At 44.8% G+C, this 16,836-nt stretch overlaps 1 protein-coding gene and 1 long non-coding RNA gene across 7 annotated transcripts in view; one reads left to right on the forward strand and one right to left on the reverse strand.

The window, feature by feature from the left end:
• LOC147031391 (uncharacterized) overlaps positions 1 to 16,836 on the forward strand; it is a 209,742-nt gene that overhangs the window by 57,471 nt on the left and 135,435 nt on the right. For 5 of the 6 annotated variants that reach the window (XM_085862322.1, XM_085862334.1, XM_085862343.1 and 2 more), the window contains one exon: positions 10,006 to 10,106. In XM_085862322.1, the coding sequence (XP_085718448.1) occupies positions 10,006 to 10,106 (101 nt within the window). Of the gene's footprint in view, positions 1 to 8,640; positions 8,827 to 10,005; positions 10,107 to 16,836 lie in introns of those variants that run through there. The other variant, XM_085862361.1, reaches the window with a different exon arrangement.
• The window catches only part of LOC147031392 (uncharacterized), a 178,951-nt gene continuing 170,731 nt past the window's right edge, over positions 8,617 to 16,836 (reverse strand). Inside the window, exons 2-4 of the long non-coding RNA XR_015052932.1 lie at positions 10,012 to 10,068; positions 8,857 to 8,886; positions 8,617 to 8,743 (exon numbers count right to left, since the gene is read on the reverse strand). This is a non-coding gene — a long non-coding RNA (uncharacterized LOC147031392). The remainder of the gene's footprint in view (positions 8,744 to 8,856; positions 8,887 to 10,011; positions 10,069 to 16,836) is intronic.

A 16,836-nucleotide genomic window follows, 5' to 3' on the forward strand; every position in this document is an offset into this window, starting at 1 on the left:
CACAACAAAGGATGCCCAGTCAGCGACTGGCTTTGGAGGCCAGGTTGGAAATGTGGCTTTCCCAGGAAAGATAATGGCAGATAGTGAGGACTAGAAGCTTGAATGAAAAGACTTCTTCAAGAGGACTGTTGAGAAAGTAAATGGGGGGGGGGGGTTCCAGATCGTCCTTTTGGAGAGACATAGAGTGTGAGATTTGTCCGGATTGAAAGACATGTTCCACGTGTTGGACCAGTTTGTGATTTTATCCAGATCTGCAGTGAGTGAAGAAGCTGCTGCTTGCCGGTCTGAGGGATGACAGATGGTACGGCAGAGGGTGGAGTCATCGGCAAAGAGAAATGGAGGATTTTCTGGAGAGTCGGAGAGATCATTGATGAAAACCAGAAAAAGAACAGGGCCCAGAACGCTACCTTGAGGAACTCCAGCTTGGACAGGAAGAGGGAATGAGAGAACTCCATTAAGGACCACACGGTGACTGCGACAGGAGAGGAAATCTGCGAGGCATGAGTGGAGATGTCCTTGGATACCATGGGAAGAGAGTTTAGTGAGCAGGTCAGGGTGCCAGACGTTATCGAAAGCACGTGATATGTCTCGGGATATCACTCTGATTAAATGTCTGGCATCGAGTACCTCCATCTATTGATGGGAGAGCAGAAGCAGCATATCCAGGGTAGAGTGACCTTGTCTGAAACCAAATTGATGATCAGAAATCAAGCCATTGGAGAAGAGGAAGGATTTAATGTCTGAAGCGATGATGGATTCCATAACCTTGCTGATGATTGGGAGAAGGCTGATTGGTCTGTAGTTGCAGGGATCTGTTTTTGCACCTTTTTCATGCAGGGCAGTGATGTTTGTTGATTTCCAAGCAGATGGCAGATGACCTTGAGAAAAAATGAGAGGGTGAATAGAACAGAAAGAGGGTGAGCAAGAGCAGAAGAGCAGGTTTTTAGGACACGTGGGCTGATGCCGTCTGGACCGGTTGCAGAATCTGAGTTGAGGTTTGACAGCAAGCTCTCCACTTTGTCAGAAGGAAAGGACACAGAGACCAGGGACAGTTGGGTGCGACTGGGTAAGGTGGGTAGAGAAAGCGATGGGTTTGGGACACAAGATTTAGAAGCAAACACCGAGTTTAGGGATTTCGCACTTTGGAAGTCATACCGATCAGGTTGCAAAAGCAGCGATTAAGAATGAAGTTGATATGTCAGACACCAAGGTATTTTTATACTATATCATCTGAATCTGCATTACGACGAGCAGGTTACACCGATGCCGGCAAAGCATACACCAGACCATGACATAACCACCGTGAGAATGATACTTGTCTCCCGCCAAACCGAAGTATTTCCCTCCGTTAAAAATATGGGAAAATGTTCGTTGTGGGAATTATGAGAGGTGCGATTTGAAAAAAAGTACATGGAGTATTTGACTTGATAATTTGAACAGGATATGGTGCAATTTTGCAATGCTCTTCCCTTCTTTCTTTATCCAAGTTTCCTTTTATTTTCTGTCTTCCCTTCATCCTCATATCTCTGAGCTGCCTTCCCTCCCCCCCCCCCCCCCGTTCTCTTTGTTTTTCTTCATCCAGTTCACGTCGCCCCCTTGCACATCCAAGCATTTATCATACAATCCATGATGCAATGGAAATAAATGTAGTGTTGCTGCTTTTCTGCACATCTTTATTACCTCCACCACCGAAGGTGGACGGAGGTTATGTTTTCACCCCTGTCTGTCTGTCTGTCTGTTTGTCTGTCTGGTATTCACTCTTCTGAGTGTTGTTCTAGTCTTTTGGTGAGATGCATTAAACCATGTCTGTGCTCGAAGATTTATCATTTAAGTACTCATCTTTTTCCCCATGTGAGATCCGTTCAAAAACCTCTACAAATGAGAGAATCACAATCGTCCAATTTAATTAGGAAGAAAAATATAAAGTTGATATTCGAATGTGTCCTCCTACTTCAACGGCCCAAAGTATTCATATCTTCAGGCTGGTGGGAGAAATTTGTGATTTGTTCAGGACGCCAGCGATAACTCGCGTACTCTTTATGAAATAAACTTTGGGTTTTTAATTTTACACCAAATAATGCCAAGTAGACAGGTCACCCAGCTTCACGTCTATCCAAGTGACTGAAAACTTATTGAATCAACTCCCTGCCGATGAAACGCCAGTCCTAATAGTTTATCGTCAGGTCAAGAATCAAACCCAGAGTATCGACAGCTCACAGGTAGGTGCACAACTGCTGCACCATCTTGTCGGACTATTCGTATTTTCACTGCTTTTTCGTGTGTCTCGGACTATTTTGAGCGTCTCATTCGTGGAATGTTTCGAGCACCTCCCATAATACCTGCTGTTGTTATTGCGGACTCAATTAAATCCCAACACTTGTTCATTATTCTGGAATGACACACAACGCGCAAGGATCTAGGAGATCATACTTCACATCACGTGACCATAACTTAGCATTAATTTCAAGGTCATGTTTTTGAAACATTGATTGGGATTTCTTCTGCAATATTTAAAAAGTGCCTAACCTTCATGATATCACTTTTCGTGCACCATTTTTATGAGGCAGTGAAAGACCGGGGGTGGAATGTGCGGATTCTTCAACCCAAATCTCTAATGTATGGGTTTTAAACCCACAAATATGTGATGTCAAGTACGTTTCACAGCCTGCCGTGGATGCACGAAAGCAAGACGTGCATGTCTCCACATGAATTACTGGGAATGATGCATTTTTGACACTTTTTTTTTTTAACTTGTGACCTTTAAAATCCTTGGTCTTTAAAATATACTCGAGTGTGGCCAGCAGAAGTCACTGGAGGCGAGGTGGTGCGCATGTGCATGTCGCAACCAAAAACACTCTCATCACCACTCCACCACTCCACCACTCCACCACTCCACCACTCCAGCCGTGAAGTCTGTCGCAAATTATACAGTCTGGGAATCCTTGAGGCGTCAATCTTGCAAAGGCTGTGTGCACACGACAAATATTTCCCCTTCACGTCCATTCACGGTGTCAAACCCCTCCATGTCCAAGAATGAACCATCTCCCCCTTCTGCTACTCCCTCCTCCTGCCTCCTCTAAACTTCCCCCGCTCCTCCCCTTCCCAGCTTCGCCCCTGCTTCTCCTGGCTTAGCCCCTCCCCATACCCCTCTGGCCTTCCCCCACCCCACATCCTCTCCTTGCTCCTTTCCACATCCCTATGTCCTATCATCAGCTTTTCTCCCCCTATTCCGAACCGTGTGGACCTCAAACATCTGAGGCATCCATTCCAACCTGACAGATCTCTCAATCCAGGCCACTGCCGATAAACCAGACATCATCTGCTTAACCGAATCCTTCTTCCTACAGGATGTCCCTGACTCATTATTGCCTCTTCCTGGCTATTGTCTCCTCTGATTTGATCGACTTGAACCCGTCCTGGTGGTGGAGTCGCGCTTTACATCAAAAACTCAATTTCTCACTCTTTATGTACTGCTCTTATGCCTCTCAAACCCCAGGATCACCTCTGGTTGGGACTTCCCCTCTGTTCTCACCTCATATTTGTCTGTGTGTTGTACCTTCCTCCCAACAGTGACAACTCCATCTCCATCTACCTCTCTCTCTCTCTCTCTCTCTCTCTCTCTCTCATGACATGGACCAATTTTTAATCACTCATCCCAACTCTCTCTTCCTTGTATGTGGTGACTTCAATTGTCACCATGCTAATTGGCTGGGTGTTGGTACCTCTCTCACCAGCCATGGCACTCCTGCAAAGGACTTCTGTGACTCCATGGGACTGACTCGATCTATGAACTTTCCCACCCAGATTCCTCCAAATGGTAAATCTTCGGATTTGGTGATGACAAACTTCTCCACCGATGTATCTTGCTCGTCCTCTGCCCCAATCGGCTCACCTGGTCATGTGCTAGTGAAGGTCAACATCTCTCTGGCCATTCTCAGAGAACAGCCTCTGCGCCGGCTCATCTGGCAGTTCACTCAAGCAAACTGGCAGGGACTGCAGCAGCCATCATACTTCAGAACTGGTCTCCTACATCCACCACCACTTATATTTATTCAACCTGGGAATTCTTGCACAGAAATCTGCTCTCCCTCATGCACAGATTCATCCCATCTCATTTTTAGTTATGTTACCCATCCTCCCACCCTTGGTACTCTGCATTGTGTGGTGAGGTTGTTGCTTTAAAACAACTTGCATTCTCCTCCTGAAAGGCAAATCCAACCGCGAGGGTAACCTCAGATCTTTCCACAAATCCCACAACAAGTGTGTGTACCTTCAGGAGAGCCAGAAAACATCATCTGTCCAATCTCAAGAATGAATGTTCAAACTTGTCTCCCTCCTCTAAAACCTGGTGGCACCTTGTCAAGTCCGTCAATTCAAATGGCACCACAGCGGATTCCCCCCCCCCCATGAGAAAGCTGAATGCCTCAATTCTGTATTTGCTTCCAAATCTTGCATCCCTAACCTATCCTTCTCTGTTACCCATCCTTCCCTGTCTTACCCAACTGCTCCTGAATCCTGTGGGCTTCAGCTCACATGTCCAAAAAGACCCTGCTATGCTGTTCTTGCACTTCCTCTTTCTACCCTTTTCACCCCATAATTTACCATGGGTCATCTTCCATCTGCTTGGAAATCGGCCAACATCACTGCATTACAGAAAAAGGTGCAAAAACGGATCCTCTTAACTACAGACCAATTAGCTTACTTCCAATCATCAGCAAGGTCATGGAATCCATCATCGCAGTTGACATAAAATAATTCCTTTTCTCCAACATCCTCATCGTAGATCATCAATTCGGATTCGGGCCTGGTCATTTTACCTTGGACATGCTGCTTCTGCTCTCCCAACAATGGATGGAGGCCTTCAATATCAGAGACATGAGAGTAGGACCATCTATCGAGCTTTTGATCCAGTTTGGCACCCTGCTTTGCTCTTCAAACTGTCTGCTGATGGAATACAAGACCAACTCCACTCTTGGATCACTGACTTCCTCCCATCTCGTAGCCAACAGGTGGCTCTCAATGGAACCCTTTCTTCTTCTCTCCCTGTCAAGGCTGGAGTACCTCAAGGCAGTGTTTGAGGCCCCATGTTATTCCTAATCTTCATCAATGATCTCACTGACTCTCCGGGAAATCCTCTTTATCTCTTTGCTGATGACTGCACTCTCTGCCATGACATTCCTCATCCTGCTCCTCATCCATATACTTTTCCATATACCCTTCCATATACTTTCTCAACAATCCTGTTGAAGAGGTTCAGTCACTCAAACTCTTGGGTCTCACTCTCAGCCATGATCTCTCTTGGGTAAGTCACATTTCCAAGCTGGCCTCCAAACCCAAACGCCGATTGGGCATGCTCTGTTGTGCAAAGTCCTTCCTTGGCACACCTGAGCTTCTATCCACCTTCAAGGCTTTCATCTTCAGCTTGATGTCACACTGATCTCCCCTTTGGACTGGCTCCCCTGCCTCACATCTTGTTCAGCTTGACGCTGTGGAAACAAAGGTCTTCAATACCATTGAGGGATCAGAGATGGGGCCAAAAACTATATGCAGTATAGCATGATATTTCAAAAAGGTATGTACAGGTCATCACAAAACTTGTTCGATGAGTTGGGGAGGTGACAAGAACAAGCCGATTAGATTTTTGGTTTAGGTCTCTTTTTTTTGGTTAAGATTTTAGTTAAGATTAGATCATGGTTTATTTCACAGTGGGGTAGATTGAGGTGTGTGTGTGTGTGTGTGTGTGTGTGTGTGTGTGTGTGTGTGTGTGTGTGTGTGTGTGTGTGTACCATGCACTTTTCTTGGAAGGTGTGGGGGCATTCTGTTTTTGAGAATGAAAAACTCACAAAATTATGTTATTTGATACATTTGACAGTACTGTACTGCACTGTATAAATAAATGAATTAAAAGGCACATGATCACAAATAATTTTATGAGGTTTCCTTTCTTTTCTGAGATATATTTTTTTTTTCAAGGCCTTGTATTCCATGAAATTATCTCGGCTGCTGATAATATTGTTTGTTCAAGAAAAATCATAGTTGGGTGGTGGATGATTGCATGGAGTTTGTTTGAATCTTGTCGCAATGGCCTCTGGGCTCAACATCAATGGTTGTCCCACATCATCATATTTCAAAACGGTTGATGAGGAACAGTTGGCTTGGCAAGCGATAAGCGATCGCCGATCGGTTATATAAACACCATGCACCCGTCGATGCCCGGAATGTCAAGCGAAGTCCGAATTGGACACATGAACACGTTATTTAACATCCGGAAAAACTGCTGAAGTCAATTAAAAAGTTTAAATTTTGAAATTCAGCTGAGATCAAGAGATCCTAGAGGTTATGGCATGTGTGGAAATGAAATAAAATCATGAACGCCGCCATCTCCGGGCATTTACAAGCATTGCAATGTATCTCGTGATTCATCGGTATGATGATAAAGGCATTTGATATTATGAGTGAACAAAGTGAAAAAAAAAAACAAAACAGTTTATCATCAAGAAATTGTTGCGGCCTGTTCCAAGTCGAGGCATTGTCGAGCAAGCCCAAAAAAAAATTGGTAGCTTAAGACTTGCGAGCTGACGTAGGACTGACCAAGATGGCGTGCTGCCATCTTGGTGAGGCTTATTTTGGTTTTTCGTGATGAACACCCCTAAATGATCTTCAACAGGTGTGTTTAAATTTACCGAAACACCCAGTTTTCATTCATGCACCACCTTGGAGTTCCCTTAGTATGCATGCAAAGTTGGAGGCCACTAGGTCTCATGATTTTGGAGTTATGGAGGAGATGGACGGACTGACGAACTGACGGACAGATGGACGGACACACACTGCCATTTGTTATTATAGATAGACGTTCTGGGATAAGCCAATGAGTTGCCGGAAAAGCCAGAAATCACAGAGAAAAACCATCAGTGACTTCTAATGTGCTTGAACATGGGAAGCGAATGCAGCCTTCATGAATGGGTATAGGATCTCACCACAAACCTCGAGGCTCAGCATCTATATCAGATTTGATTTAATTTTCATGAATTACCCTCTATACCGAGCGTTGGTGCTGCTGAAGCAGTTTCTTGGCAAGGCTTTTACTGGGTGCCATGTGGTTTGCCATTTCCTTCCCAGTACTGTTTGTCCACCATGGTCTAGCCTTTTTAATGCTGAGCATCAAGCAAGGAAGTAGCATGTGCTATTTCTTAAAGTCTTTGGTATGACTTGGCCGGGGTTTTAACCATTGATCTCCCAGGCTCAGAGCGGATGGTCTAACCATTACGCCACCGAGTCTGGTTATTCTATATCAGAGCTCTCCCTTTCGGTGGAGAGATGAAAAATAAAATCAGTTTGAGTTGGTTGGCATCATTGTCCCTTCCAATATCATCAGGCATTTGTAAGAGGGGATTTTCTGCTGTTAAACATATCAAGTCTGACTGTTGATCATCTCTGACAACTGACAAGATGAATCACTTCTTGCGTATGTATATGGATGGTTGAGAAGTCGATGATGCAAAACGAGCTATGCAGCTGTGGGGAACAACAGGATAGAGATCAAGTTGTCCAAAAATTATTGCAGATGCATCTGCTCAGGATGAAAATGAGCTCTTCATTTTCATAGATTTACTGCATCAAATTCTGCTACATTCTGCAATGTGACGATGAGAGTATAACACGCGGCACGTTTAAAGTTACTTTACAGTGTGTCCATTGGTTGAGCTCGGTTTTGTGCAGTGTTGAGCATTTGTTTTTTTTTTTGCGTAATAATGGTATTTCTTTTATTTGTGAGCATGAAAATCTTAATAAGACAAGCATCACCATGTGAACATCAGAAATTAAGATAGACTTGTGTTGCAGCGTCGTTAACATTTCAGACGTTCCATATCGTGATTCAGACAAGTGGGACTTATCCCTCACTTGCCCGAGTGACGACCAAGTTTGAAAGTTAATGTCTACCCCTGCTGGTACCCCCCCCCCCCAAAATTCACCTTCTCCCCTGATTGTGGGCTTATTCGTTGCCACGTGAATGACGGTGGGCTCCGAGCGGTACCCCCTCCCCTTCCTGACACTGCATCAAAAGGGGATTTTGTAGTATGATCTGACCCCATCATTGATTGATGCCAGACACTATAGACAGATCAACGACAATATTTTCTACAAAAGCTATCGTACCGCACCCAAACGACTGTTATTTCGGCATGGAACAATGAAAAACTGCATCAGGAGTCATTGATCTATTTCAAGTAGAACTCGCTCATCATTCAGACACCATGACGGACTGTTCTTAAAATAATTTCGGACTTGCTTTTGATTGGATGACAATTTTATTCGAGCATTTACAATGTTGTACATCTTGAATCGGGGTTTCATTTATCAAAATTGCATTCCACCGAGAGATTTGAACAGCTTCTATTTTATTTTATTTTATTTTATTTTTCCAGCACACTTTGATTGCAGAAACAATTATCATTTGAATCAGCATCAATAATATTATAATGTCTTTCTGAGCTCTGTCTTTGAGGAATCTGTGATTTTGAAACCAACAGGAAAACATGAGTCACACTGGGACATCATGGGTAGCCGCACGTCCTTTACTTCAACGCACTCCTCCGTCCATGTGCACAGTGCAGGATTCCGAAGTTTAGGAGCTGGGAGATGGGGGATCACGGGGTTATTTGCGGGAAATGGCTTCATGAGAGCATTTCCGTCCTGGCCGAGAGCATTGACGACAAACAGCGGGGACAACAGGCTCTTCCCCCTGCACAGGAAATTAACAGACGGCACGGTGTTGGAACAGTGCAAACCTTTGAAGCTAAATATCCAATAACTGATTCAAAAAAGGTGAAGGCAGATTTTAATTTATTTACATACCTATCTATGAACATGGGAACATTTTCAAACCTGTGAACAAAGGAACAACAATGACTTATTAGTACCTGTGGCACTTTGATTGTTTTGTTAACGGATGTGCTGTATTTGATGGAAAAAAAATCTGGTATGGCGAGCGGATGTTAAAGCATAAGAAGTGTATTTTGAGTTGAAATTCACTCTTTTTCGGATTAAAGGAAGAAGCATCACCAACTTGATTGCACTAGAACATGATGTTGTATAGTGTAGTGAAACCCCCACACACGTGGTGGAGTGGTGGTTGTGGGAGGGGGTGAGTGTGGGGGGTTCCTACAATAGATTATTTATAGCTGGAAGACGTTTGAAAACTTTGCAGTTGAAGGAATAATACTGTTTTTGAACTGAGATTTATTAGCTTTCCAGGCGGGTTTCGGACCCAGTGGGACAATCCAAGGGCTACGTGATGGGAGGGAAGTCCAAGAATTATTTTGATTGTATCAGCAACATGAGGGACAAACAAATTGTGCAATGTGAGCGGTGCGGCATTGCTTTCAGGAATGGCAAAATGAAGTCTTCTTTGAATGCACAACTTGGCACAAAATCCTTGTTTTTTGGCAATAGTAAGGAGATCTGGGTGTGTGCACAGCTGCTCCTCAAAAATGGAACTTTGAGACCTTTGCATGAAAGTCATTCTGCTTGGTTTCGACCTTGTTTTTTTTTTTTTGCTGGTTGTTTTGCTACCCACCGGTCCGCCATCACTCCTCCGATTTATTATCAGATGAATCATCACGAGAGGCTGAATTCCTGTGTTGTTGAGTAGTGCCCATGTTACCAATTTGGCAAAGGTTTCAATGTGTCACCTGCATCAAGTTGATTAAATCAAACCATAGGTAGTAAGGAGATGTTGCGCAATGCAATTTGTTTTCGGGCTGCTGTTGAACTGGCTGTCTTTTCAATTACAGATTTTTATTTATTTATTTAAAGTTATCGGCAATTACATGACTACACGTTGCATGAATTCCAATGTTTGTGATTGAGCGAGATGGTTATACTATCGTACGTGTCACAATCACTGGTCTTTATATGCTTTGAGTTGTGTAGCCTCTGTATAATCCTTTATAAGTATTATTTATTTAATGCAGAAGGATTAATCTTTATCCGTCTGTATCCTAGGATTACCTGGGATTCCTTATTGACATTCAAGATCTTCCATTCTCACCAGATGAAGTTTCCACCCTATTTGGAAACATCGAAGACATCTATGAGTTTAATAGGTGAGATGAAACATCACAACATGCTTTTAACATCATCATGATTGCTGTTGCTCACTCACATTATCCCATCATATTTTGTGTTCATTAACTACTGCTTCCCTGCACAAAAGCCTAACTATTGGCGTTATCAAAGTTCTCCATCAAGTTGTCCCTTGGTGATTACACTGTACATCATCATTTGTTTCAGGGCTGGGAATTTCTCAGGAACCAGGTGGCAGAGATATCCTGTCATGGGCTTGTGGAGATTTAGTGCTTTCCGTTTGCTGTGCTCAATTGAACCCTGTGAATCGTACCGAATGAACAATTGATATCGACCAGAAGAGCATTCACCACTTTGACAAAACTCAGAGCGTTCCAGCATCTTGGGGATATCGAGGCAGAATCTGCGCTCGTAAATGCGTCTTGCTCGATTGTGTAGTCCCTGTTCAGGAAACAGACACTGCCTGGCCTGGAGTCGAAAGGTGTAGATTTGAATAGATTAGGCCATGAAGAGTTTGCCATCTAGCGGAGGCAGGAAGGCGAAATTATCAACCTTGCTATTGCATTCGTTTTCGAAGAAGACCCGAAGCTTTGAAGTACCCGAACCCATTCGGTCATGTAAACTAAGCAGAATAAAGCTTAGTTGCATATGGATGGTTGTGTTGTTGCCTGAACAACAACAACAACAACAACAACAACAACAACAACAACAACACAGCTCAATTTGGGAGCATGATTGCTCATTAGCTGAATCGTCTGAGATTTCTTCTCCCAAGGATTCATATCTGACCAAAACTGCCTCTCTGGTACTGTATCAGCAAGGAGGTGTTGCACATCCAAGCACATCATCCTTTCACAAAATACATAATAGGTTATTATTAGTACATTTGATGGATAAGTATGGGGAAAGATTGATTCTGATATTAAGGTATGAAAACTTGTGCTCCTGCAAAACAGATTTTGTGTTCACAAGGGTTGCGGCGCTCGATTCTGTGACTCAGGCTCCAGTTGTGTATTTTTTTTGCCACCCACGACAATTGAACCGCATTGCTAAGAGACTCAACTCAGCATGAATTCAATAATTCGAGCCTTTGAACTCAAGTCTTAAGACAGTTGACTTTATTGGGTCTCTTTCAAGTCGTTAGAAATATTTTTGCACACTTTACTTAACCTGCGCAAGGACGGCTTGAAATGTAAAATGAAAGATAATGAACTGGGTTTGCAAGAAACATCAATGCTTCCAGGCAGGAGCACGTGGAGTTTGAAAGAAGGAAGCATCAGACACCTTAATGCTTATAATATGAGTTCCCTTGAAAGGAACTTCAACACAGGAAGAGGCCATTAGGCTCATCGAAGCTTGCTCTTTTATATGTTGATCGTCAAGCAAGGAAACAGCAAGTCGCAGACCATTTATTAAAATCTTTGTTGTGACTCGGCCGGGGTTCGAACCACCGACGTCCCGCATTCGGAGCAAATGCTCGAACCATCCAGTTAAAATGTTTGTTTGTTTTATTTTGCTCTTTTTGAAACCGGTGTTTTCATGACAACTAGATACAATCTGTTTATCTTGTCAAAATATATGTTAATTGTGTCCGTTGCTCTGGCTGTCATCTGGTTGCGAAGGAAGGATCTACTGGATATGGTTGCAAATGTTCGAATCATTATTGCTGTCACCGACAACCCAAGTGTTATCAGTTTTCTCCATCAAAATCTATCAACTTCCCAATGTTCTGAAATGGTCAATTTTAATTGGCCAACTGGCCAAACCTACGCTCCGCGCAAAGTTTCTAAAGTGAGGGTTCGTCAGGACGTCAATATATCCAGTGTTCACGATGTGATTTATAGAATTTCTTTATATACAATGTTTGTTGTTACATTTTTTGTGTCAAATGTACCTTCTGAGGTCGTCAGCATGTGCAGAAGAGGGTTTTACATTACAGACGCTGTTTTCTAGGAGTGGCATTACGCCTCTCAGCAGTGACGGTCTGTCGACGACAAATGTGATGATGTTGGCGAATGACCGATGATGTCGTGACCTCTCAGCGGTGACGTCGCATGTCGACCATGCAAACAAATGTAAAAATTAGAAAATCGTGAAAAATTCCCAAATCTGTCCATGTGGCGCGATCTCACATAGCCCATGCTGTACATTAGACCACAGACCACCCGCATGCCGAAAGTGGCGACAATCCGTCATGGCAGTTTCGGAGGAGATACGTCCACAAAATATGGCTTAGCGTATTGATATAATAATGCCGGGCATTTTATTTCGCCGAGGTACTTCTTCGCAAACTTGAGGCAACCCAATCCAGGGATGATGTACGTATCTGAATTTTTCGCATTTATCAGCTTAGCCTTCCTGGAGAAGCTGATCTTGAGATTTATTTGGAAAAGACACAAAACGAATCATAAACCCAAGATGGCCACCAAGCCCATTAACCAATCAGGTTAACTGAAGGATATGCGCGAGATCTGATGACCTGAAACAATCTTGTGGAGTTTTTAGATTGCCAGTGTAGCGCGCACTGTGAAATAGGAGTGGAAGGTGTGATTTGTGTGCCTGACAGCTCTTCTATGAGTGTGAGAAATTGTACAAGAAGCGAGATCATGGAGGCCATGGAAAATCACATCAAAAATTACATCTTCAGATTATAAAAAACTCGAGCTCCACGGTATGAATGTTGACCTCGTTATAAACTGTCGTCAGGGTGCTTCATATGCAAGGTAAGGTATCATTGTACAATCCCTCAGAAGGACTTTAAGCTCGAGAACCCATCCGCCATCACTTGTCGTTAGTGGACGTTAAAAGATTCCACGGTGTCTTTCATGAAGAATAGGTGAGTTATCGCTGCCACATGGAAAAAAATTGTAGATTATTGTCACCTTCAGTCCAAAGTTAGGGCTGGCTAGCCAGTTTGTGAAAAACTTGGGCCGAAAACGTTCGCCAGCCAACCCCATAAGAAGTTGAAAATAATTGGGACCATTAAGTTTAATAGTTTGAGTAGTATAATCTGGTGATGAATAATATGGTGGAATTAACCTCCGTAAACACCACACTGATTATATATATATTACAACAACTAAGAAAGGCAGCAAATAAGAAAACAAAAACTGCAGTTGTTTTTATAATTCCCATTCATCCCTGTTTTATTGTCAACTATTACGGGCCCGAAGGTGCGTGCCCGTAGGTGAGTGCCAGTATGTGCAGCCTCTCTCTCAAACCTCGAAAAGGCACATCTGCGGGTCCCCAGCAATATTCCTGGCAAGTTTCAATCGTGCAAAAGAAATAATAAAAAATAAATAAATAAACATTAATTGTGATGTCATTCGTGATGTCATAGCACCGTGTATTGTCATTGGCCGACAGATAAATGGCTGTAACTTGGGAACTGCTTGTCCGATCGATATCAAACCTCGAAAAGGCACATCTGCGGGGCCCCGGCAATATTCCTAACAAGTTTCAATGAGATCGGACCGGCGGTCGTCGAGAAACGGCGGTCGCAGACAGACAGACAGACAGACAGACACACAGAGATTGCTGGAATTATAGATAGATAGGAAAATTATTTTTTCTTGCCTATCAAAAAATATCTTTCTCATCTCGACCGACAGCTTTATCTATAAAACTGACAGGACTCAACATATCCTTTACTCAACGTGGGCAGACAGTGAATCACTGTGTTTTGATCTTTAAAATGAGAAAGATGTGGGATAAGAAAGCCAAGAATGTGGAGAAGGCTGCGGTCGAAGAAGGGTCGGTCACCAAACTCTCTACAATGTGAGAACAACACACCCAGATATTTAGAGAGCATAATGCTGATGCTCTTCAACAACATTTATCGGATAATTTGTAAGTTCCAACTTTTTGGCTGCAAGAGCAGTTCCATTAATTGTTTGGGAGAGTTTATGAGGGATATTCAAAATCTAATCAGTTCGTCCTTGTCACACACTGAACCTGTCCACAAAAATTTCATCCAGATCTGCCCCCAACTTTTTGAGATATCCTGCAAACAAACAGGTCAGGTATGGGAGCATGTGCCAGAACAGCGCGTCGCTGCATCCACTTTCCGCCGGTACTCCAGGGGCCTCCGTCTGGCCATCCCCCAGGCAGATGCCAGGCCCATCCCCATCTCCTTGAGATGCTGGTCAACCTGCTGCAACCATGAGGCACGTGGTCGGTCCACTGGCCTCCTCCACTCATGAGACTCCCTCGCTGAGAGAATCTGGTGAGCAGGATCAGCGTCAGGAAAATGAGCCACATGTCCATACAGCCGCAACTGACGCTCACGGACTATGCAGGTAACAAATCTCATCCGAGTCTCTCTCAGCAACCGCTCGTTGGACACAAAATCCGACCAGCGATAGCCAAGGATTCTCCGAAGACACCTGGTACCAAAGGAATTAAGTCTCCGTCTCAGATCCTTGGTCAGAGTCCAAGTCTCACACCCATAGAGCAAGACTGGAAGTACCAAGGACCTGAAGACTCGGACTTTCGTCCTCCCGCACAGGTACCGGTAGCGTCACACCCCATGATCCAGTGAATCCATGACTCCCCAGGCCCGACTCAGAGGTCTATTGACCTCTGACTCGCAGCCAGCAGAGACATGAATATCACTGCCAAGGAAAGTGAATCTCTCCACGACCTCAACATCCTCACCACAAACAGACACAGACAGGACAGCAGCATCCAAGATGTCACCGAAAGCCTGGATCTTAGTTTTGACCCAAGAAACCCGTAATCCCAGCAGCTCCGACTCCTCATTCAGCACCTCGAGGGCCCCCAAGAGGATGTCTAAAGTCTCCGCAAAGATGACTGCATCATCTGCAAAATCAAGGTCCGAGATCTTGACATTCCCAAACGATGCACCGCAACTTGATCTCTCCGACATCCTCCCTAAAATCCAGTCCATACAAGTGCTGAAAAGTGTGGGGGCAAGTACACATCCCTGACGAACTCCAGTAACAACTGGAAATAAGTCAGAGATGGTACCACCACACTTCACAGCACTCTCAGTACCAGAGTAGAGTTCAGACATCAGATCGATCAGTTTTGGTGGCACCCCACGAAGACCAAGAATCCTCCAGAGGACATCCCGATTCACTGAATCGAACGCTTTACAGAGATCAACATAGGCTGCAAGCAGCCCCTGCCGAAACTCTCGACTGCGTTCGGTGAGGACACGAAGGGCAAGGATACGGTCAATCGTTGACCTCTTTGGTGTAAAGCCTGACTGCTCTGGACGCTGGTGCTCAAGCAGATGGTGGTGTACCCTATCAAGAATTATCCAAGCAAAGACCTTGCCCGGCACTGAGAGCAGCGTCACCCCTTGGTAGTTGTTGCAGTCTTGGCGATCACCCTTCCCTTTCCAGAGAGGGACAACAAGGCCCCTCTTCCAGTCAGTTGGGATGATTCCTGTGTTCCAGGCAGAGCACAAAACTGCATGCAACGACACGAGTGCAGCATTTCCACCAGCCTTGAGAAGTTCGGCATGGATGTCACAGATCCCTGGAGCTTTGCCCCGTTTCAACTGGTTCACCGCAGCCCGTGTTTCCACAAGCGAAGGTGGACCACAGTTGATTCGAGGGTCAGCAACAGGGATTGTAACACCCTTGACGTCCAACCCGACAGCTGGGGAATCAGCCTGGTACAACCGCTCAAAGTAACCGGCCCAGCGGGCCTTCACTTCAGACTCCTCTGTCAAGAGCCTACCACTCTCTGCTCGAACTGCAGTGCTCCGAGGGATGGGCTTGGATGAACGCAATGCACGAATTCCCCTGTAAGCGGGACGAGAATCACCTGTCCACAGGTGATGCTCTACCCCCTCACAGATTCCTCGCACATAGGCCTCCTTGTCCACCCTCAGTGCACGTACAGTTTTACGCCTCAGCTCCCTGAACAGCTCAGCTTTGCCATTCAGCCTGGCCCTGCGACTCTGGTCAATGGTATCCAGTGTCCCTTGAGAGACAAAATTCTTCTTTGCCCTGCGGTGAACTCCAAGGCATCCACCGGCAACATCAAGGATGGTGGTCTTGAAGGCGCTTCACAACTCTTCAGGACCCCCCAAAGCACCCAGACCCCCCAAGTGTCCACTCAGCCTGTTCGCAAACTCCTCAGCTACTCTCTCATCCCTGAGCTTGCCAACATCCAGCCTAGGCTGGGATGGTACCATTCTCCAGGATTTAAGGTGCAGCTTTAGAGTTGCTACAACAAGCCTGTGGTCAGTATTGAGGAACTGAGCACTCCGGTAGACCCTGCAGTTCTGGATCATCCTCCAACGACCCACAATGAGGACGTGGTCAATCTCCTTTGCCACACCACCAGCGTTGGAATACCAAGTCCAGCGATGAGCTTGTGGGCGCTGAAACCATGAACCAGCCACCCTAAGTCCATGACTTCTTGCAAAGTCAAGGAACTTAGTGCTATTCTGGTTCATAGTTCCTGACCCATGGGGACCAACACACACCTCATAACCGTCCCTATCAGTTCCAGTCGATGCATTGAAATCCCCCAAGACTAGAAGTGTATCTCGTCTGGGGCACTGATCAACCACAGACTCGAGTGTGGCGTAGAATGCATCCTTCACGGTGAGATCACTCGCCTCAGTCGGAGCATAAACAGAGACCAGGGAAATGACACCTAAGGAGTGACGAATCCTTAATCTCATAATACGCTCGTTGACCGGTGTTACCTCAATTATCATTGGGGTCAGCTTATTGGACACAGCAACAGCAACTCCTTGAGTATGGTAAC

This window comes from Eptatretus burgeri, chromosome 2 (assembly GCF_056783735.1).
Source record: "Eptatretus burgeri isolate ZD-2024b chromosome 2, Ebu_testis_v1, whole genome shotgun sequence".
NCBI classification, from domain to species: domain Eukaryota; kingdom Metazoa; phylum Chordata; class Myxini; order Myxiniformes; family Myxinidae; genus Eptatretus; species Eptatretus burgeri.